Here is a 22,402-nt window from a genome sequence, read left to right as displayed (position 1 = left end):
TTTGAGTTATCTTTGTGTATGGTGAAAGAGAGTGGTCTAGTTTCATTCTTCTGCATGCGGATGTCCAATTTTCCCAGCACCATTTATTGAAGAGACTGTCTTTCTTCCAGTGGATAGTCTTTCCTCCTTTATCGAATATTAGTTGCCCATAAAGTTCAGGGTCCACTTCTGGGTTCTCTATTCTGTTCCATTGATCTATGTGTCTGTTTTTGTGCCAGTACCACACTGTCTTGATGACCACAGCTATGTAGTACAACCTGAAATCTGGCATTGTGATGCCCCCAGCTATGGGCATCTGGTCCAGTGTATCATTTAACACTCTCGTTTCTTTGGAGATGTTGTGCTTAGAAGACCTATTGAGTGTAGAAAGTGCTAGATTGAAGTCACCAAGTATAAGTGTATTATTATCTAAGTATTTCTTTACTTTGGTTATTAATTGATTTAAATATTTGGCAGCTCCCACATTCGGGGCATATATATTGAGGATTGTTAAGTCCTCTTGTTGGATAGATTCTTTAAGTATGATATAGTGTCCCTCTTCATCTCTCACTAGAGTCTTCAGTGTAAATTTTAGTTTATGTGATATAAGGATGGCTACCCCTGCTTTCTTTTGAGGACCGTTTGAATGGTAAATGGTTCTCCAGCCTTTAATTTTCAGGTTGTAGGTGTCCTTCTGTCTAAAATGAGTCTTTGGAGATGTTGTGTTTAGAAGACCTATCGAGTGTAGAAAGCACTAGATTGAAGTCACCAAGTATAAATGTATTATTATCTAAGTATGTCTTAACTTTGGTTATTAATTGAATGATATATTTGGTAGCTCCCACATTCAGGGCATTTATATTGAGGATTGTTAAGTCCTCTTGTTGGATAGATCCTTTAAGTATGATATAGTGTCCCCCTCTTCATCTCTCAGTACAGTCTTCGGGGGTAAATTTTAGTTTATCTGATATAAGTATGGCTACCCCTGCTTTCTTTTTTCTTTCTTTTTTTTTTAATTTTTATTTATTTATGATAGTCACAGAGAGAGAGAGAGAGGCGCAGAGACACAGGCAGAGGGAGAAGCAGGCTCCATGCACTGGGAGCCCGATGTGGGATTCGATCCTGGGTCTCCAGGATCGTGCCCTGGGCCAAAGGCAGGCGCCAAACCGCTGCGCCACCCAGGGATTCCCCCTGCTTTCTTTTGAGGACCATTTGAATGGTAAATGGTTCCCCAACCTTTTATTTTCAAGCTATAGGTGTCCTTCTGTCTAAAATGAGTCTTATAGACCATATAATGTTTGTCCTTCTCCGATTGAATTATTTCACTCAGCATAATACCCTCCAGTTCCGAGAGTGCATTTTCTTTATTGTTTTTCCTTTGTCAGGATATTTCAGCACAAATTCTCTGCTTTCATTAATCTTCATTGTAAAATAACTCCTAGTGCCTTTGGAAGAAGAGCCAGTGGTTAGTAGTTTCTGTTTACTAATCTTGGTTTGACTTGGCTAATAGACACTTGGGTTTAATGTTTGTCCTATTCATGTGAGCAAAGCCTTTTTTCATCCTAAAGGTGACTATGTGGGACAATGATTATGTTATTTAAATTCTTTCTTCTTTGGACTCCTCATTACTTTTGCATGGTGTACAATTAACATTTGGTCATATAGTTTTCCAGTGACAAAAAGATGTAATTTTGGCTATTGGGGGTAAGTCTTCCGGAGTCTATGAGAAATAAACACAAAAGGACAAACTATGGTATGTGCTTAATTGTTTATTTTGAAGCTTTATGCAATTCAGTTTTTTGATTTAATGAATCCACAATAATATAGAGTCCCATTAAAGAATAGTAGAGGAATATGGATCGACCCCTGATATTAACATCGCAGCTTTGGCCTCTAGAATGACAATGTTATATTTTTGACAAAGATTAATATACTAATCTACAAAGATTCTAAAATGTAACCTCTCAAAAGACAAATCCAAGCTTGAAAACTAACAACACCAAACACTGTGTTTTCTAAAACTACTGACACTGATTTTGCACATTCACCATCCTAACTGAAGATTTAAATATGAGAAATATGAAACTATCACCAAGGAAAGAAAGAGTGTAACTTACTTAAAATAAATGAGATAAATTCTTTGGAAGTATATTTGGAAATTACTTGATTTAAAGTTATGTGTGGGTTCATATTCCTACAATTTGGATTATTTTCTTATCAGATTATCATCATCATAATTAAAAATTTGTGACTGAAAAAATCCCAAACATTGAGAATTGTCATGTGAAAGGCAATATATTCCTGGGTGCATCTTACTCTGTTATATTGGATACCACAGAATCTTCTCAATATTCACAGAAGTCCTTGAATTCCACATGGCTGGAATCATGACTTCTACTACCATTCTGAGACTGAACAAACACTGAATCAGACGGCCCAGGATTTTCTCTCTGATCCTGAAGATACCCTGGATGTCTAGAGGTATCTAGAGAGTGCCCATGACCAGATCCCTGTCTTCTCCCAATACCAGTGTCTGACTGTCCGTGACCAGACTGAGACTGTCCATGATTGGTTCTGTGCCTCTGTTGAGACTCAGAGTGTCTAGCGCTGTCTCCTGCATGGCCACGGGCAGATCCCTGTTGGTTTCCTGAGCCAGATCCATACTGTCTCTCGGAGTCTTCTGTGAGTCCTTCACTGTCACTGTCCTGACTAATGCTGGACCCCCGGTTGCTGACTGGCCTGAATTCAGATGACGATTGTCCCTGCCTGGCCTGCGATGGCCTGGAGCCCTGTGCCCGAGTGGACGATTGCTGGTGGCGAGATCCTGACTCAGAATGTCCCAAATCGGCTGCCTGACCCTCATGGGAGCCTGAGTGCCTAGAGCTGTCATGGGCCTGGTCATGGCGGGGTCCTTGTCTCCCCCTGGTACTGGATTGGGACTGTCCGTGGGCAGAATCAAAGTGTTCTTGGGAGGCTACCTGGTAGAAATAAGATGCTGAGTGCTCAGAACTGCCGTGTGCACTACTGCCACGTTGTCTCCTCTGACTGGACCTGGACCGTTCCTGGACTGACCCTGACTGAGTCTCTGAGTCTAGTGATTGTCCTTCACTGTCGCTGGCCTGACTGACACTGGATTCCCGGTGTTTGCTGTTACCAGATCCATGTCCAGTTCGTGAGTGTCTGGAACTGTCCTGTGACTGCTGATGGTGGCGCCCTTGTCTGTCTATGGTGCTGAGATCTGAGTCTCCATGGGCAGAGTCAGGCTGCCCACGGGTGGCCTGCTGTCCTTGATATGACCCTGTGTGTCTGGCTCTGTCTCCTGACTGCTCGTGGCGGCTTCCTTGTCTTTCCCTAGTGCTGGATCCCGAGTCTCGGTGGGCAGAGTCAGGCTGCCCACGGGTGGCCTGCTGTGCTTGATGTGACCCTGCGTGTCTGGCTCTGTCTCCTGACTGCTCGTGGCGGCTTCCTTGTCTTTCCCTAGTGCTGGATCCCGAGTCTCGGTGGGCAGAGTCAGGATTCCCATGGGTGGCCTGCTGTCCTTGATGTGACCCTGCGTGTTTGGCTCTGTCTCCTGACTGCTCGTGGCGGCTTCCTTGTCTTTCCCTAGTGCTGGATCCCGAGTCTCGGTGGGCAGAGTCAGGATGCCCACGGGTGGCCTGCTGTCCTTGATGTGACCCTGCGTGTCTGGCTCTGTCTCCTGACTGCTCGTGGCGGCTTCCTTGTCTTTCCCTAGTGCTGGATCCCGAGTCTCGGTGGGCAGAGTCAGGATGCCCACGGGTGGCCTGCTGTCCTTGATGTGACCCTGCGTGTCTGGCTCTGTCTCCTGACTGCTCGTGGCGGCTTCCTTGTCTTTCCCTAGTGCTGGATCCCGAGTCTTGGTGGGCAGAGTCAGGATGCCCACGGGTGGCCTGCTGTCCTTGGCGTGACCCTGTGTGTCTGGCTCTGTCTCCTGACTGCTCGTGGCGGCTTCCTTGTCTTTCCCTAGTGCTGGATCCCGAGTCTCGGTGGGCAGAGTCAGGATGCCCACGGGTGGCCTGCTGTCCTTGATGTGACCCTGCGTGTCTGGCTCTGTCTCCTGACTGCTCGTGGCGGCTTCCTTGTCTTTCCCTAGTGCTGGATCCCGAGTCTCGGTGGGCAGAGTCAGGATTCCCACGGGTGGCCTGCTGTCCTTGATGTGACCCTGCGTGTCTGGCTCTGTCTCCTGACTGCTCGTGGCGGCTTCCTTGTCTTTCCCTAGTGCTGGATCCCGAGTCTCGGTGGGCAGAGTCAGGATGCCCACGGGTGGCCTGCTGTCCTTGATGTGACCCTGCGTGTCTGGCTCTGTCTCCTGACTGCTCGTGGTGGCTTCCTTGTCTTTCCCTAGTGCTGGATCCCGAGTCTCGGTGGGCAGGGTCAGAGTGCCTGTGAGTGCCTGTCTGCCCTTGACGTGACCCCAACTGTGTGGATCTGTCAGTTGACTGACCATGGGTAGACCCACGTTGGTTTCTTGCCCCGGACCCAGAATCTCCACGGGTCGTTAAGAATTCTCTACCTGAATCTTCTGAATGTCCTTCACTCAGGCTGGATTCCTGATGTCTGCTTGTCCTGGGTCCAGAGGACAATGGTCCGTGTTCAGAGCCTGAGCGTCCGGATCTGTCTGTTGACTGCTCATGCTGGGTTTCTCGTCTTCCTCCTGTGCTCGATCTTGACCGGCCATGGACGGAGTCAGCGTGTCCCCGGGAGGGTGACCCTGCACGATGGGACCCTGGAAGTCTAGAGGTATCTAGAGAGTGCCCATGACTAGATCCTTGTCTTCTCCCAGTACCAGTGTCTGACTGTCCGTGACCAGACTGAGACTGTCCATGATTGGTTCTGTGCCTCTGTTGAGACTCAGAGTGTCTAGCACTGTCTCCTGCATGGCCACGGGCAGATCCCTGTTGGTTTCCTGAGCCAGATCCATACTGTCTCTCGGAGTCTTCTGTGAGTCCTTCACTGTCACTGTCCTGACTAATGCTGGACCCCCGGTTGCTGACTGGCCTGAATTCAGATGACGATTGTCCCTGCCTGGCCTGCGATGGCCTGGAGCCCTGTGCCCGAGTGGACGATTGCTGGTGGCGAGATCCTGACTCAGAATGTCCCAAATCGGCTGCCTGACCCTCATGGGAGCCTGAGTGCCTAGAGCTGTCATGGGCCTGGTCATGGCGGGGTCCTTGTCTCCCCCTGGTACTGGATTGGGACTGTCCGTGGGCAGAATCAAAGTGTTCTTGGGGGGCTACCTGGTAGAAATAAGATGCTGAGTGCTCAGAACTGCCGTGTGCACTACTGCCACGTTGTCTCCTCTGACTGGACCTGGACCGTTCCTGGACTGACCCTGACTGAGTCTCTGAGTCTAGTGATTGTCCTTCACTGTCGCTGGCCTGACTGACACTGGATTCCCGGTGTTTGCTGTTACCAGATCCATGTCCAGTTCGCGAGTGTCTGGAGGTGTCCTGTGACTGCTGATGGTGGCGCCCTTGTCTGTCTACGGTGCTGAGATCTGAGTCTCCATGGGCAGAGTCAGGCTGCCCACGGGTGGCCTGCTGTCCTTGATGTGACCCTGTGTGTCTGGCTCTGTCTCCTGACTGCTCGTGGCGGCTTCCTTGTCTTTCCCTAGTGCTGGATCCCGAGTCTCGGTGGGCAGAGTCAGGATGCCCACGGGTGGCCTGCTGTCCTTGATGTGACCCTGCGTGTCTGGCTCTGTCTCCTGACTGCTCGTGGCGGCTTCCTTGTCTTTCCCTAGTGCTGGATCCCGAGTCTTGGTGGGCAGAGTCAGGATGCCCACGGGTGGCCTGCTGTCCTTGATGTGACCCTGCGTGTCTGGCTCTGTCTCCTGACTGCTCGTGGCGGCTTCCTTGTCTTTCCCTAGTGCTGGATCCCGAGTCTCGGTGGGCAGAGTCAGGATGCCCACGGGTGGCCTGCTGTCCTTGATGTGACCCTGCGTGTCTGGCTCTGTCTCCTGACTGCTCGTGGCGGCTTCCTTGTCTTTCCCTAGTGCTGGATCCCGAGTCTCGGTGGGCAGGGTCAGAGTGCCTGTGAGTGCCTGTCTGCCCTTGACGTGACCCCAACTGTGTGGATCTGTCAGTTGACTGACCATGGGTAGACCCACGTTGGTTTCTTGCCCCGGACCCAGAATCTCCACGGGTCGTTGAGAATTCTCTACCTGAATCTTCTGAATGTCCTTCACTCAGGCTGGATTCCTGATGTCTGCTTGTCCTGGGTCCAGAGGACAATGGTCCGTGTTCAGAGCCTGAGCGTCCGGATCTGTCTGTTGACTGCTCATGCTGGGTTTCTCGTCTTCCTCCTGTGCTCGATCTTGACCGGCCATGGACGGAGTCAGCGTGTCCCCGGGAGGGTGACCCTGCACGATGGGACCCTGGAAGTCTAGAGGTATCTAGAGAGTGCCCATGACTAGATCCTTGTCTTCTCCCAGTACCAGTGTCTGACTGTCCGTGACCAGACTGAGACTGTCCATGATTGGTTCTGTGCCTCTGTTGAGACTCAGCGTGTCTAGCGCTGTCTCCTGCATGGCCACGGGCAGATCCCTGTTGGTTTCCTGAGCCAGATCCATACTGTCTCTCGGAGTCTTCTGTGAGTCCTTCACTGTCACTGTCCTGACTAATGCTGGACCCCCGGTTGCTGACTGGCCTGAATTCAGATGACGATTGTCCCTGCCTGGCCTGCGATGGCCTGGAGCCCTGTGCCCGAGTGGACGATTGCTGGTGGCGAGATCCTGACTCAGAATGTCCCAAATCGGCTGCCTGACCCTCATGGGAGCCTGAGTGCCTAGAGCTGTCATGGGCCTGGTCATGGCGGGGTCCTTGTCTCCCCCTGGTACTGGATTGGGACTGTCCGTGGGCAGAATCAAAGTGTTCTTGGGGGGCTACCTGGTAGAAATAAGATGCTGAGTGCTCAGAACTGCCGTGTGCACTACTGCCACGTTGTCTCCTCTGACTGGACCTGGACCGTTCCTGGACTGACCCTGACTGAGTCTCTGAGTCTAGTGATTGTCCTTCACTGTCACTGGCCTGACTGACACTGGATTCCCGGTGTTTGCTGTTACCGGATCCATGTCCAGTTCGCGAGTGTCTGGAGCTGTCCTGTGACTGCTGATGGTGGCGCCCTTGTCTGTCTACGGTGCTGAGATCTGAGTCTCCATGGGCAGAGTCAGGCTGCCCACGGGTGGCCTGCTGTCCTTGGCGTGACCCTGCGTGTCTGGCCCTGTCTCCTGACTGCTCGTGGCGGCTTCCTTGTCTTTCCCTAGTGCTGGATCCCGAGTCTCGGTGGGCAGAGTCAGGATGCCCACGGGTGGCCTGCTGTCCTTGGCGTGACCCTGCGTGTCTGGCTCTGTCTCCTGACTGCTCGTGGCGGCTTCCTTGTCTTTCCCTAGTGCTGGATCCCGAGTCCTGGTGGGCAGAGTCAGGATGCCCACGGGTGGCCTGCTGTCCTTGGCGTGACCCTGTGTGTCTGGCTCTGTCTCCTGACTGCTCGTGGCGGCTTCCTTGTCTTTCCCTAGTGCTGGATCCCGAGTCTCGGTGGGCAGGGTCAGAGTGCCTGTGAGTGCCTGTCTGCCCTTGACGTGACCCCAACTGTGTGGATCTGTCAGTTGACTGACCATGGGTAGACCCACGTTGGTTTCTTGCCCCGGACCCAGAATCTCCACGGGTCGTTAAGAATTCTCTACCTGAATCTTCTGAATGTCCTTCACTCAGGCTGGATTCCTGATGTCTGCTTGTCCTGGGTCCAGAGGACAATGGTCCGTGTTCAGAGCCTGAGCGTCCGGATCTGTCTGTTGACTGCTCATGCTGGGTTTCTCGTCTTCCTCCTGTGCTCGATCTTGACCGGCCATGGACGGAGTCAGCGTGTCCCCGGGAGGGTGACCCTGCACGATGGGACCCTGGAAGTCTAGAGGTATCTAGAGAGTGCCCATGACTAGATCCCTGTCTTCTCCCAGTACCAGTGTCTGACTGTCCGTGACCAGACTGAGACTGTCCATGATTGGTTCTGTGCCTCTGTTGAGACTCAGAGTGTCTAGCGCTGTCTCCTGCATGGCCACGGGCAGATCCCTGTTGGTTTCCTGAGCCAGATCCATACTGTCTCTCGGAGTCTTCTGTGAGTCCTTCACTGTCACTGTCCTGACTAATGCTGGACCCCCGGTTGCTGACTGGCCTGAATTCAGATGACGATTGTCCCTGCCTGGCCTGCGATGGCCTGGAGCCCTGTGCCCGAGTGGACGATTGCTGGTGGCGAGATCCTGACTCAGAATGTCCCAAATCGGCTGCCTGACCCTCATGGGAGCCTGAGTGCCTAGAGCTGTCATGGGCCTGGTCATGGCGGGGTCCTTGTCTCCCCCTGGTACTGGATTGGGACTGTCCGTGGGCAGAATCAAAGTGTTCTTGGGGGGCTACCTGGTAGAAATAAGATGCTGAGTGCTCAGAACTGCCGTGTGCACTACTGCCACGTTGTCTCCTCTGACTGGACCTGGACCGTTCCTGGACTGACCCTGACTGAGTCTCTGAGTCTAGTGATTGTCCTTCACTGTCGCTGGCCTGACTGACACTGGATTCCCGGTGTTTGCTGTTACCAGATCCATGTCCAGTTCGCGAGTGTCTGGAGCTGTCCTGTGACTGCTGATGGTGGTGCCCTTGTCTGTCTATGGTGCTGAGATCTGAGTCTCCATGGGCAGAGTCAGGATTCCCACGGGTGGCCTGCTGTCCTTGGCGTGACCCTGTGTGTCTGGCTCTGTCTCCTGACTGCTCGTGGCGGCTTCCTTGTCTTTCCCTAGTGCTGGATCCCGAGTCTCGGTGGGCAGAGTCAGGATTCCCACGGGTGGCCTGCTGTCCTTGATGTGACCCTGCGTGTCTGGCTCTGTCTCCTGACTGCTCGTGGCGGCTTCCTTGTCTTTCCCTAGTGCTGGGTCCCGAGTCTCGGTGGGCAGAGTCAGGATGCCCACGGGTGGCCTGCTGTCCTTGATGTGACCCTGTGTGTCTGGCTCTGTCTCCTGACTGCTCGTGGCGGCTTCCTTGTCTTTCCCTAGTGCTGGATCCCGAGTCTCGGTGGGCAGAGTCAGGATGCCCACGGGTGGCCTGCTGTCCTTGATGTGACCCTGTGTGTCTGGCTCTGTCTCCTGACTGCTCGTGGCGGCTTCCTTGTCTTTCCCTAGTGCTGGATCCCGAGTCTCGGTGGGCAGAGTCAGGATGCCCACGGGTGGCCTGCTGTACTTGGCGTGACCCTGCGTGTCTGGCTCTGTCTCCTGACTGCTCGTGGCGGCTTCCTTGTCTTTCCCTAGTGCTGGATCCCGAGTCTCGGTGGGCAGGGTCAGAGTGCCTGTGAGTGCCTGTCTGCCCTTGTCGTGACCCCAACTGTGTGGATCTGTCAGTTGACTGACCATGGGTAGACCCACGTTGGTTTCTTGCCCCGGACCTAGAATCTCCACGGGTCGTTAAGAATTCTCTACCTGAATCTTCTGAATGTCCTTCACTCAGGCTGGATTCCTGATGTCTGCTTGTCCTGGGTCCAGAGGACAATGGTCCGTGTTCAGAGCCTGAGCGTCCGGATCTGTCTGTTGACTGCTCATGCTGGGTTTCTCGTCTTCCTCCTGTGCTCGATCTTGACCGGCCATGGACGGAGTCAGCGTGTCCCCGGGAGGGTGACCCTGCACGATGGGACCCTGGAAGTCTAGAGGTATCTAGAGAGTGCCCATGACTAGATCCTTGTCTTCTCCCAGTACCAGTGTCTGACTGTCCGTGACCAGACTGAGACTGTCCATGATTGGTTCTGTGCCTCTGTTGAGACTCAGAGTGTCTAGCGCTGTCTCCTGCATGGCCACGGGCAGATCCCTGTTGGTTTCCTGAGCCAGATCCATACTGTCTCTCGGAGTCTTCTGTGAGTCCTTCACTGTCACTGTCCTGACTAATGCTGGACCCCCGGTTGCTGACTGGCCTGAATTCAGATGACGATTGTCCCTGCCTGGCCTGCGATGGCCTGGAGCCCTGTGCCCGAGTGGACGATTGCTGGTGGCGAGATCCTGACTCAGAATGTCCCAAATCGGCTGCCTGACCCTCATAGGAGCCTGAGTGCCTAGAGCTGTCTTGGGCCTGGTCATGGCGGGGTCCTTGTCTCCCCCTGGTACTGGATTGGGACTGTCCGTGGGCAGAATCAAAGTGTTCTTGGGGGGCTACCTGGTAGAAATAAGATGCTGAGTGCTCAGAACTGCCGTGTGCACTACTGCCACGTTGTCTCCTCTGACTGGACCTGGACCGTTCCCGGACTGACCCTGACTGAGTCTCTGAGTCTAGTGATTGTCCTTCACTGTCGCTGGCCTGACTGACACTGGATTCCCGGTGTTTGCTGTTACCAGATCCATGTCCAGTTCGCGAGTGTCTGGAGCTGTCCTGTGACTGCTGATGGTGGCGCCCTTGTCTGTCTACGGTGCTGAGATCTGAGTCTCCATGGGCAGAGTCAGGCTGCCCACGGGTGGCCTGCTGTCCTTGATGTGACCCTGTGTGTCTGGCTCTGTCTCCTGACTGCTCGTGGCGGCTTCCTTGTCTTTCCCTAGTGCTGGATCCCGAGTCTCGGTGGGCAGAGTCAGGCTGCCCACGGGTGGCCTGCTGTCCTTGGCGTAACCCTGCGTGTCTTGTTCTGTCTCCTGACTGCTCGTGGCGGCTTCCTTGTCTTTCCCTAGTGCTGGATCCCGAGTCTCGGTGGGCAGAGTCAGGATGCCCACGGGTGGCCTGCTGTCCTTGGCGTGACCCTGTGTGTCTGGCTCTGTCTCCTGACTGCTCGTGGCCGCTTCCTTGTCTTTCCCTAGTGCTGGATCCTGAGTCTCGGTGGGCAGGGTCAGAGTGCCTGTGAGTGCCTGTCTGCCCTTGACGTGACCCCAACTGTGTGGATCTGTCAGTTGACTGACCATGGGTAGACCCACGTTGGTTTCTTGCCCCGGACCCAGAATCTCCACGGGTCGTTAAGAATTCTCTACCTGAATCTTCTGAATGTCCTTCACTCAGGCTGGATTCCTGATGTCTGCTTGTCCTGGGTCCAGAGGACAATGGTCCGTGTTCAGAGCCTGAGCGTCCGGATCTGTCTGTTGACTGCTCATGCTGGGTTTCTCGTCTTCCTCCTGTGCTCGATCTTGACCGGCCATGGACGGAGTCAGCGTGTCCCCGGGAGGGTGACCCTGCACGATGGGACCCTGGAAGTCTAGAGGTATCTAGAGAGTGCCCATGACTAGATCCTTGTCTTCTCCCAGTACCAGTGTCTGACTGTCCGTGACCAGACTGAGACTGTCCATGATTGGTTCTGTGCCTCTGTTGAGACTCAGAGTGTCTAGCGCTGTCTCCTGCATGGCCACGGGCAGATCCCTGTTGGTTTCCTGAGCCAGATCCATACTGTCTCTCGGAGTCCTCTGTGAGTCCTTCACTGTCACTGTCCTGACTAATGCTGGACCCCCGGTTGCTGACTGGCCTGAATTCAGATGACGATTGTCCCTGCCTGGCCTGCGATGGCCTGGAGCCCTGTGCCCGAGTGGACGATTGCTGGTGGCGAGATCCAGACTCAGAATGTCCAAAATCGGCTGCCTGACCCTCATGGGAGCCTGAGTGCCTAGAGCTGTCATGGGCCTGGTCATGGCGGGGTCCTTGTCTCCCCCTGGTACTGGATTGGGACTGTCTGTGGGCAGAATCAAAGTGTTCTTGGGGGGCTACCTGGTAGAAATAAGATGCTGAGTGCTCAGAACTGCCGTGTGCACTACTGCCACGTTGTCTCCTCTGACTGGACCTGGACCGTTCCCGGACTGACCCTGACTGAGTCTCTGAGTCTAGTGATTGTCCTTCACTGTCGCTGGCCTGACTGACACTGGATTCCCGGTGTTTGCTGTTACCAGATCCATGTCCAGTTCGCGAGTGTCTGGAGCTGTCCTGTGACTGCTGATGGTGGCGACCTTGTCTCTCTGTAGTGGTGGATACTGAATCTCGTTCTGTGGATTTGGACTGCCTTTTTTTGTTTGTTTTCTTGTGATGTAACCGCGGTTGTCTGGATCTGTCAGCCACCTCATCCTGTGTAGGCCTCTGCTCTTTTCCTGATGTTTTTCCAGACTTTCTGTGATGTTTTGAGAAATCTGTGTTTGAATCTATCAGATGTCCTTCATTGTCACTGGTGTGTTCTGTACTGGATCCCCTTTGTGTCCCTGCCCTTAACCCAGAATATTGTTTTCTATGTCCAGTTTCTGAATGTGTGGATCCATCTCCTGATTGCGTCTGCTTGTTTTCTTGTCTTCCTCTTCTGCTTGATTTTGAATGCCTGTGAAATGAGTCAGTATTTTCCCAAGAAGAATTCTCTCTATGAGGAGACCCTGATTGTCTATATGTGTGTGTAGAGTTTCCTTGAGTTGATCCGTGTCTTCTTCTTGTACCAGAGTCTGACTGTCTATGGGTAGACTCTGAGTGTCCATGATTTTTTCTCTGCCCTCCATGAGACTCAGAGTGTCTAGAGTTGTTTCTTGCATGGCCATGTGCAGATTCTCCTTGGTTTCCTGGGCCAGATCCATATTGTCTCTCAGAGTCTTCTGTGTGTCCTTCGCTGTCACTGTCCTGATTTATACTGGATTCCCAGTTTTTCACTGACCTAAATTCAGATGATGATTTTCCTTGTCTCGATTGTGTTTGTCTGGATCTGTTTGTTTGAGTGGATGGTTGATAGTGGTGAGATCCTGAGTCAGAGTGCCCAAAATTGGCTCCCTTAGTGTCATGGGAGCCTTCATGTCTAGAGCTGTCTGGTGTCTGTTCATGTTCCTTTCCTCTTCTTCCTTTTAGGCTCTTGGATATTGTCTTCTTACCTTTTCTTTCATTTCTTCCTGCTTGATTGGAACTTTGAATTCTTTCTTCTTTTTCTTCTTCTACTTCGTCTTCCTCTCTGTCGTCTTCTTCATCTTGTGTGTGGTATGCATATTTTTTTTGGTTTTGCTCTGATGCTTGGGGGTTCTGTCTCCTGGTCAAATCATAATATGCTTGAGCCAACTTGAATACCATCAGAAAAAACTCTGAGAAGTCTATTTTCTTGTCATGGTCTAAATCAAGTATATGCATGAAGATGTCAGCAGTGTCTGGGTCATCTGGATTCTGTACATGTGAAAGATGGAAGGAGGTTACAGGAGAATGACAATTGGTCACTTGAATAATTTACACTATTTTGGCAAACATGAATTTTGGTAAGTAAATGTTGGACACTATGTGTTTTTTTCTGTAATAATATTCTACTTATGGTGAGTTAGGATGGAACTCTATGTATTTTACTAAAAGTCTATATATAAATGCTGGTTTGTTAAAACTAAAATATTTGGTTGGTCATCTGCTTTGTTTTCTTTATACGTCATGATGTTATGAAGTCCATGAGTTCGTTGTCTCTTAAATATACTTGTAAACATTCTTGATGTTAAGAAACAGAATATGAAGATATTCTTCAATATATGAAGAATACTTATTTGGTGTTAATTATCTTATCATTAAATATTTATATTTATTTCACAGAAAATGTGTGTTTGTGTGTTGTGCATTATGCACATGTGTGCATGTATATTAAAGATATTAAGAGAGGTAAACAAATTCTATTTGTTTTGAAATAAGATTAGGTCTTTTTCTATTCTAGAAGAAATAATTCATAAAATTCCAGAAGAAATTCCAAAATTTCTTCTAGAAGAAATAATTCATAAAATTTCACAGTTATTATTTGTCATATTGTTGCAGAACAAGCGTGATGTACCCATTCGTTCCAGCAGATATCCCTTACCTTCAGGATTGGCCGAAACTCCATTTCCAGGAGCTCCTTCAGTTCTTCTCTGCTTAGTGTATCAGTTTCCTTATCTGTTGTTGAGTAGTCATGGAATAGGTCAATAATGGCAATGATATTTTCCAGGAGAGTAGACATCTTTTTGGAAGTTAAGGTGAACCTGGAAAGAAGAAATAAAAATGTACTTCTTGTATATCTTTCCTTTTTATAGGTCTTATTAATTATTATAATGAACTTCCACATTTAATAAAAAGATTTATTTATTTTAGAGATAGAAGGGGAGAGAGGGAGCGAGAGGTAGGGAGGGGTAGAGGGATAGAGAGAGTCTTACACATATTCTGCACTGAGCATGGAGCCAGACACTGGGCTCAATCTCATGACCATGAGATCATGAACTGAGCCAAAATCAAGAGATGGATGCTTAACTGACTGTGCCACCCAAGTTCCCCAATTCCATATTTTTAAGCCCATATATTCCTCTATGTAATCTATCTTTACAAATAGAAGAGTGCCCAGAAAAGCTCTCTACTATCTAAATAGTGAAAATCAACACAGGGTTCAACTGAATTATTAAACTACAAATTCTTGGACTTAAACCCATTCATAGCAGTATTTATGGTCTTACAGACTCAGTGAGCTATTGGTAATGCCATCACTCTTATTGATCTGACCATGACCCATAGCAAGATTTTATTTTTTAGTTTAATTAAAAAAATTTTAAACTTGATTATGGTTAACACACAATATTATAGTAGTTTCAGGTGTATGGCATAGTGACTCAGCCTCTCTATGTGTTATGCATAGCAGGATTCTAGAGAGGCCCGCTGGTTAGAAGCAGGAAAACTTATTCATATAAATTTGCTGAAAAAGAATTCTCCAGAAGCTGATTTACTAAATGATCAGTATGTTCAGAGATAATTTTCGGAAAGCTAATTTGCCAAATGGCTGAGACAGTCAATGAATGTTCATACAATTTTTTTTGACATTTCATGAAGTATGCAGTATTTTTAATTGGGTAGGGTGGCTTTAATAGCTTTTCAATATTATAAAAATTTTTCCATTGACTGGCCTTCATTTTGCCACGTAAGGAATGCATTTAAGGAATGTTCAATTTATCTAATTGGTGAAAAAAGAAATTACTCAACATGTTAATAATTTTAAATAAGCATTTATTTTATAAAAGCATTATAATGATTACTTTAGACTTTAGGAGTTACAAAACCAGGCAAAAGTAAAATGACATAGGAAATAATAATGTGAAAGACATGACTGTTATAGAGCTAAATGCATGTATGAGCCTTGGATTGTTTTATCAGAGGAGATAGGTATTAATTTATTATTAAGATTGTTAAACCTATATTTTGATGAATTTTTGGTAACCACTAAGAGAATAGAATTTATAACTTCTAAACCATTGAAAGGAAAAGAGGAATTTAAAAAATGCAATCAATACAGTAGAAGCCAGAAAAGAAGAAACATAGAAAAGGCAGAAAGTATAAAATACAAGAGTAGGATTACATATAATTTTATCATGAATTACAATATATGTGTGCATTGATCAGACTGGCTGGCTAAAAGGTTGTAAAGATTGAATTAAGAAATATAGTTGTACGCTTTTTATAAAAATCATACCTAAGATTTCAGATTTTTTTTTTTTTTGGCACAGTGGAGGCACTGTCATTTACAGTGATATTCCAGACCTTGGACTTATCCGTAATTGCACTGTCCCCACAATCTCAGTCTCAGGGATTCCACTCTCTGACTTTCTCTTATACCCTGATCTCCGTTTTTAAAAAATATTTTATTTAAATTCAATTTGCCAACATATAGTATAACACCCAGTGCTCATCCCATAAAGTGCCCTCCTCAGTGCCCATCACCCAGCTACCCAATCCCCCACCCGCCTCCCCTTCCACAAATCCTTTGTTTCCCAGAGTTAGGAGTCTTTCATCGTTTGTCTCCCTCTCTAATTTTTCCCTACTCAGTTTCCCTCCTTTCCCTTATAGTCCCTTTCATTATTTCTTATATTCTATATATGAGTGAAACCATATGATTGTCCTTCTCCAATTGACTTATTTCACTCAGCATGATGCCCTCCAGTTCCATCCACATTGAAGTAAATGTATACTCTGATTTCAGTTATTCTTTGGCCTCCCTGTCTATTTCTGCATTGTGTACTTATTTCTCTTTTTATTTTAATTTGTTTCGATTTATTTTGGTTGGACACTTGGTTAATCTCCATCATTGCTCCTGGAATGTACCTTGTCCGCCTCTTTCTTGTGTCAATGATACAAGAGTGCTCCAAGGTATCACTGATACCTTGCCCCACTCTTTCTTGTATCTAACAGTGACTTCCTTTCCTTTATCTCAGAATATGTCCTTGATTTTTATTTTTGAGAACTTGGAAGCCAATGAAAAGAGTTTCTTCATTTTCCCAGTATCTGATCTCTCAGCCTAGTGCATTTGTATCCATATACCTTCACCCTCATTGCCGTTGTGTGGATATGCATACAGTCTGTGCTCCTGTCCTCTGGTTCAGCCCTGGAAACAGTCATTCTTGCCTATTCAAACACTTTGCTTTTGCTTTTGCAGCTGTCTTCCTTCTCTACTGGATATATTTGTGTATTCATACTGATGTGCTTCCTTTTCAATGTTTCCCCCCCACCCCGCCCTACATCTACCTTTAGGTACTGATTTATCTTTTCTCTTTAATGGCAGTACTCCTTCAAAAGCTATGCCTATACTTTTTTATTCACTTCCTATTTTCTTTTACTCAGATTGTCTTTCTCTCTAAAAAAAATCCACAAAACCTCACATGAAGATACAAAATGTCCTTCACTTTGGCAAATTCAACTATCCATTTGCATTCCACAGATTGCTTGTCATATCAGCAGCATTTGAGCAGCTGATTGTCCTTCAGAGGCCTCATACTTGTTGCTTTCTTTCCCAAGCTTACTGCCCACTTTCTCCTAGTCTCCTCTTCTAATCCATAATGTTGCTGTGCTCTGAAATTCACTCATAGCTTCTTTTTTTCTATTTATACTCCGTTGGGGGGTGGGGTCTCATCTAGCCCTATAACTTTAAATCCTAAATATAGACAGATAATTCTCAAGTTTATATGTCAAGCCACAGACTCTTCCCTAGGCTTCAGATGTGTATGTTTAAATGCCTACACAGTATTTCTTCTTGGCTAATAGAGATCTCAAACCTAGTTGTTCAAAACAGAGTTCTTGATTTCCAGCTACTTTAAAATGTGGAGGGCCAAGACTAGCCAAGACAGTCTTGAAGAAGACAAAGATACTAGTTATAAAAATGTATTATAAAGGAAGACAACATGGCATCGGTGCATGGCTAAACAGATGGATCAGTGAAAGGTAATAGTTCAAAATCAGACCTGTATCATTATGCATATTTGATTTATGATGAGGATGTGATGCAGGTCAGTAGGAAAAGAGTAGTCTTTGAATAAATGGTGTTAGGTTAAATAATAAAACAAATTAGTTCCTAGGTAGATTTTACATGTAAAAGGTAAAAGAAAATAACATACAAGAATATCTTCAAGACCTTGAGGGTAGAGAAATACTTTTAAAATAGAATTCAAAAAGTGTTAACCATAAAGAAAAATATTGATAAATTGGACTGCATTCAAAGTAGGAATGGCTGTTCATTCAAAGACCCTGTTAAAGGCGAGAAGGGAAAAACACAGAGTGGGAGGATATGTATAATACATTTGACTAATTAAGGGATTATTGTGATTATAAAAATAACTCCTATAAATCAGTACAAAATATACAGATAACCCAATAGAAAAATGGATAGATAACACAGGAATTTTACAGAAAAGGGTACCCCAGTGGCTAATAAACATACCAAGAGCTCTCAATTTTATTAATCATCAGGGAAATGTAAATTAAAATTACAGTGTGAGACCAAATTACACCCATAAAAATTACTAAAAAGACAAAAAGGAAAAAGAAACTTTACAATACTAAATATTGGTGAGAATGTGGAGAAACTGAGTCTGTCATGTGCTGCTAGAAGGAGCATAAACTGTCAGTACTTTCAAAATTTGTTTAGCAGTATCTAAGACTCAGAAATTAACTCCTTAGGAATATTTTCAGTAGAAATATATGTAATAAAAAATATGTACCAAAAATCTTGTACAAAAATGTTCATAGCCCCACCCCATTATTTATAATACCTTCTCAAATAGAAACAACCCAAATATCTACTAACAGAAAAAATGGATAATTAAGTTGTGGTTTTTTCATATAATAGTCAAGGGTAGAGTGGAGAAAAGCTTAGACTAGAATGTTAGTGGTAGACAGGGAGACAGATGGATTAGGCATATCTTAGAGGCAGAGTTGATGGGAAGGGTGATGGATCAGTGTGGGGTAGGGATCGTGGATAACCTCTAGATTTTGGCATGAGTAAAGAATTACTTCTTACCATTCTTACTCCAATGATCTCTCACCTAAACTGCAGTGCCCCCTGCTGTCACTCTTGCCTTCCTATTATTTTATTTTTCCACAAAGCAGCCCAGAATGATTAAAAAAAACACACACATTAGATTATCTCATTCTTGCTGCTGAATACTCTTCAGTGACATCTCATGTACTTAAAATAATATACACACTCTACTATGCCTCTTTTTACATAGTCAACTCCATCTAGCTCTCTGATGTCACCATACACTACTGTCCCTTTTGTTAAATATGCTCGAGGCACATAGCTTCTTTTTATTCTTCTAAACAACTTGAAATGTTTGGAATTTTGCTCTTTGCCTTCACTGGTTCTTTTTGTCATTAAGATCTCAGCTCAAAAGATAATTCCCCAGAGAGATCTTCCCTAGGCCATCCAATCTAAAGTTCTATCCTGTTATTACTTTGCTACATCACTCTCTTATTTCTTTATTGTTCTTAGCACTATTTGAAATTCTTGTTCATTTATTGCTTACTGGATGTCTCCCCCCCTAGTAAATACAAGCTCCTAACAGTAGGGAGTTTATGTTGTCACTGTTCTATAATCAGCCACGAACAACACTTGGCAAATAGAAGGCAACTAGTATATATCTGTTGAGCGAATGAGGAAATGGAAAATCCAACAATGTAAAGAGAGTGTTGAGTAGCTTCACAGAAAATACATTTATGTTCTCATTTTCCTTGTATATCAAAATAAGTTTTTAGTAACAGTTCCACTAAAAGTGAAGAACCCCGAACATCTAGAACATTTTGCTTTGGAGTATATATACCTTCCAGATTTCTACCTTTCTTACCCCCAAGCAGGCAAAGTTAGATGTATTCCCTCTTACTTACTTCTTTCACCAGAAGAGCAAGTAGAACGTAGCCTGAAGGAGCTTGCTGGGTGCTAAAGTCTGAAATAGTAGCCTTTTTATAGTAAGTCCATCTAGGGAGGAGCCATCCTCTGTAGGATGGTCTGATTCATTTCTAACCAAACCCAGATCCACCCGTATCTCCACCTCTATTTCTCTAACAATGTGTTTACTTCCCAACTTCCTCACGTACTCATCTGTACTTGTTTTCCCAAGTTCCAAATTCAGGTTTACACAAACCCAACATATTGAAGATTTTATGGAAAATTTTCTTATAGGTTCTTTGTGTATTGCATCCACACTGTCTACCTTTTTTAATAACCACCACTTTGACTTGGTAGGTTCTTGATAAATATCTATGGATAAATATATGTTCTTATCTTTGTCTTTAGAGGGGAGGAATATACATTTATGAGAACTTCAAATTCAGTTTGTGGTAGGAAAACATCACAAGGGCCCACCTTGATGTCCCTTTTTATCTATGAATTCTCTGGATACTGGGGGAGCTTGCTGTGAAATGAATATTCGTCTTCCAGAAATTATGAGGAAATGAGAGGAAATAGGCAAATTTAATTTAATTTTTCAAAAGAAATAAAGAAAACGAGGTCTTGAGTTAGAAGCAGTGATCAGCAGAAGCTAGCATGACCCTATCAGGCAAGAACCATTGGTCTAACTTTACATTGTTTTCAAGGTTATTACCTTGGGGTATCAAGAGATACACTCTCCAACTACTCTTTCTATAGGCTGAACTGTGGGTTTTCTAATTTATTCTCATAAATATACAAGAGACTCCTATCTGTAGTTCATCTCTTGCTTTCCAGACTTTTACGTTGAACAGACTACATCTCCATTTGGATGTCCCCTAGTTAGCCTCTGCCAGTACATTCAAAACTGAAGTGGGTGGGGGATGGGGTAACTGGGTGATGGGCATCATGGAGGGTGCTTGATGAAATGAGCATTGGAGTTAAATGCAACTGATGAATCACTAAACTCTACCTCTGAAACAAAAAAACTAAAAACACCCCCCCCTGCCCCTCCAAATCTGAGCTCAGTATATTGGCCTATACCAAAGTGTAGTATCCTCCAGAAGTCTACATCCTGGTTAATGACATCCCATCCACTGAGTGTCTCAAACTATATTAAGTCACTTTTCACTTCTCACTCTCCTTTACCCTTCATTTGCATGCCAGTTCTCTCTAGACTTAATTTTGCATGTGTAGATCTGTTCTCTGTTTATAGAGCTGCAGTTTTGTTCTGGACCTTATCATCTTTCAGTTGGATATTTGTAAAGTGTCATAGACAGCCCCTCTGCTTTAGGCTGCCTGATTCATCTTCTAATCTTATGTCATTCCCTCCTCTTGCCTGTAGAATTCCAGAGTTTTTCTACTTGACCTAGAGGCCCCTTCACAATAGGCATAAATCTGTATCTTTCCAGCTGCCTGTCTTACTGTTTGTATTCTATGGAAAAGGTACTCTGGACTGATCAACATTGCTTGGATGATCCCCTAGTGGTCCACCACTGTTTAAAAGCTCTACCGCTATCCTTACTACATGCAGAGTCCCTTAATCTTTGCTTCTCAGCCTTCAAGATCCTCCAGGACCATTTCTTCCTTCGTAAATCCTTACCTGGCATATTCAGATAGATCAGTGTCCCATGCATTCTGTATTTATCTTTCTTATGGCATTGGTAATATTTTATTATAATTATTTACTTATGTGTCTGCACCTCTCCCCATCTCTACCCCATTTTGTATTTCTTCTCTCACCATAGTATTTTTTTAAAAATATTTTATTTATTTATTCACGAGAGATGCAGAAAGAGGCAGAGATGTGTCTCTGCCAGTCAGAGGGAGAAGCAGGCTCCCCCAGGGAGCCCAATGTAAGACTCAATCCGAGAACCCCAGGATCATGACTGGAGCTGAAGGCAGGCGCTCAACCACTGAGCCACGCAGATGCTCCTGAGTGGGTCTGAATAATCTTTTGTGTACTATAAGAATTTCTGGGGCATGATAAAATAAGAAATGCAAGGTGGTGGCCAATTTTGTTTGGAGCCAATGAGACAGAAATGTGTCTGAGTTTTGAAAACTTTGTTTAATGCCTTTATTTCTAACCTTAGTAGACCTCAGTTCTTTCTTTTGTGGAACATTAGTTAATGTCCACAAAATACAGATACTCATTTTCCCCCATCTCTTTTTGGGGTGAACTGTCTTTTCGTGCCAGTAGTTATTGTGTCTTTTTCTGTCACCATGCTGTAATAATAAAAGTAATCTATATTGCATGCTCATTTTGTGCTGAGGATATGCTGAGATTTTGCACGTATCATTTCTAATTATCAGAACAACCCTGTGAGGTCATTATTATTATACCTATTTTTTGAGATGAGGAAACTGATAGTGATAGGGTGCATATAGTTATCCGGTGTGTAAGTTACAGAACCAAGAGTCAATCCCAGGTCATTCTGACTCCAACTCCCACATTATTTCCACTACCTCATGCAGCCGTGGGTGTGGAATTTTCTCCTTTTTTGTTAGGCTTATTTACTTTTTTAGTGTTTTAAGCATCAGTTTCTTTGAAAGTGCCCAAGTCCTGGGAGAACTTACTTGTGGAGTCCATTGCAGGGGGAGCAGAAAGACTGCTGTGACATGTGTATAAGGTGGAGTCTAGAGAGTGGCAAGGATGGGGCAAGTTGGGATCTGAGATTTTGGTGACAGAGACCCAGATCTTGCAGATTCATATCAATATGGAGGGCAGTCTAGTGGTCTGCCCCAGGACTGTTTTCTTGACCATGGTTATGATCGTTATATTTTCATCAATTGCTTAGATGAAAATGTAGGCAGCTGGCAAACAATTTTGGGGTAGACTGAGGCCCAAGAAGATGTTAGCATGTCACACCACAGCTCAGATCTAATAGAAATGAACTCTGCTGCAATAAAAGTAAAATTCTGACTATGGATTTAAATTAAACTTCACAAAGATGGAATAGGAGTCATAAGTAAAAGTGGGGTACTGTGACAGGGAAGTGTGATATTGTAGTCAGAAACGTAATGCTATTTTAGGCTGCATTAAAAGAAGCACATTAGTTGAAACAGAGTAAGTGGTTGTGGTCTTCACTCAGCACTTTCCAGATTGTTGCTGTAGCTTTTTGTTCAGTTCTGATGATCACTTTTCAGTAGGGATGTGGACAATTTGTTATGTGTTCTGAGTAAAGTAAACAGGATGATTGGTCAGGTAGGTGGTAAAGGGAACTAAGTGAGAAGCAGATAGGAGATGAGTGTCTGTCTTCAGTTATAAGGG

General features: G+C 45.9%; 1 protein-coding gene across 1 annotated transcript; it reads right to left on the bottom strand.

Annotated features, from left to right (window-relative positions):
- Positions 1 to 1,732: 1,732 nt before the first annotated feature.
- FLG (filaggrin) lies at positions 1,733 to 19,139 on the bottom strand. The gene is made up of 3 exons (XM_077844328.1): positions 19,092 to 19,139; positions 13,777 to 13,936; positions 1,733 to 13,109 (listed from the first exon to the last, which is right to left on the bottom strand). The coding sequence occupies exons 2-3, from the start codon at positions 13,912 to 13,914 to the stop codon at positions 2,325 to 2,327; spliced, it is 10,923 nt and encodes a 3,640-aa protein (XP_077700454.1). The 5' UTR covers positions 13,915 to 13,936; positions 19,092 to 19,139; the 3' UTR covers positions 1,733 to 2,324.
- Positions 19,140 to 22,402: the final 3,263 nt, after the last annotated feature.

This window comes from Canis aureus, chromosome 12 (assembly GCF_053574225.1).
Source record: "Canis aureus isolate CA01 chromosome 12, VMU_Caureus_v.1.0, whole genome shotgun sequence".
NCBI classification, from domain to species: Eukaryota; Metazoa; Chordata; class Mammalia; order Carnivora; family Canidae; genus Canis; species Canis aureus.
Note: the sequence above shows the minus strand (reverse complement) of the source record. Positions and strands in the feature narration are given on the sequence as shown.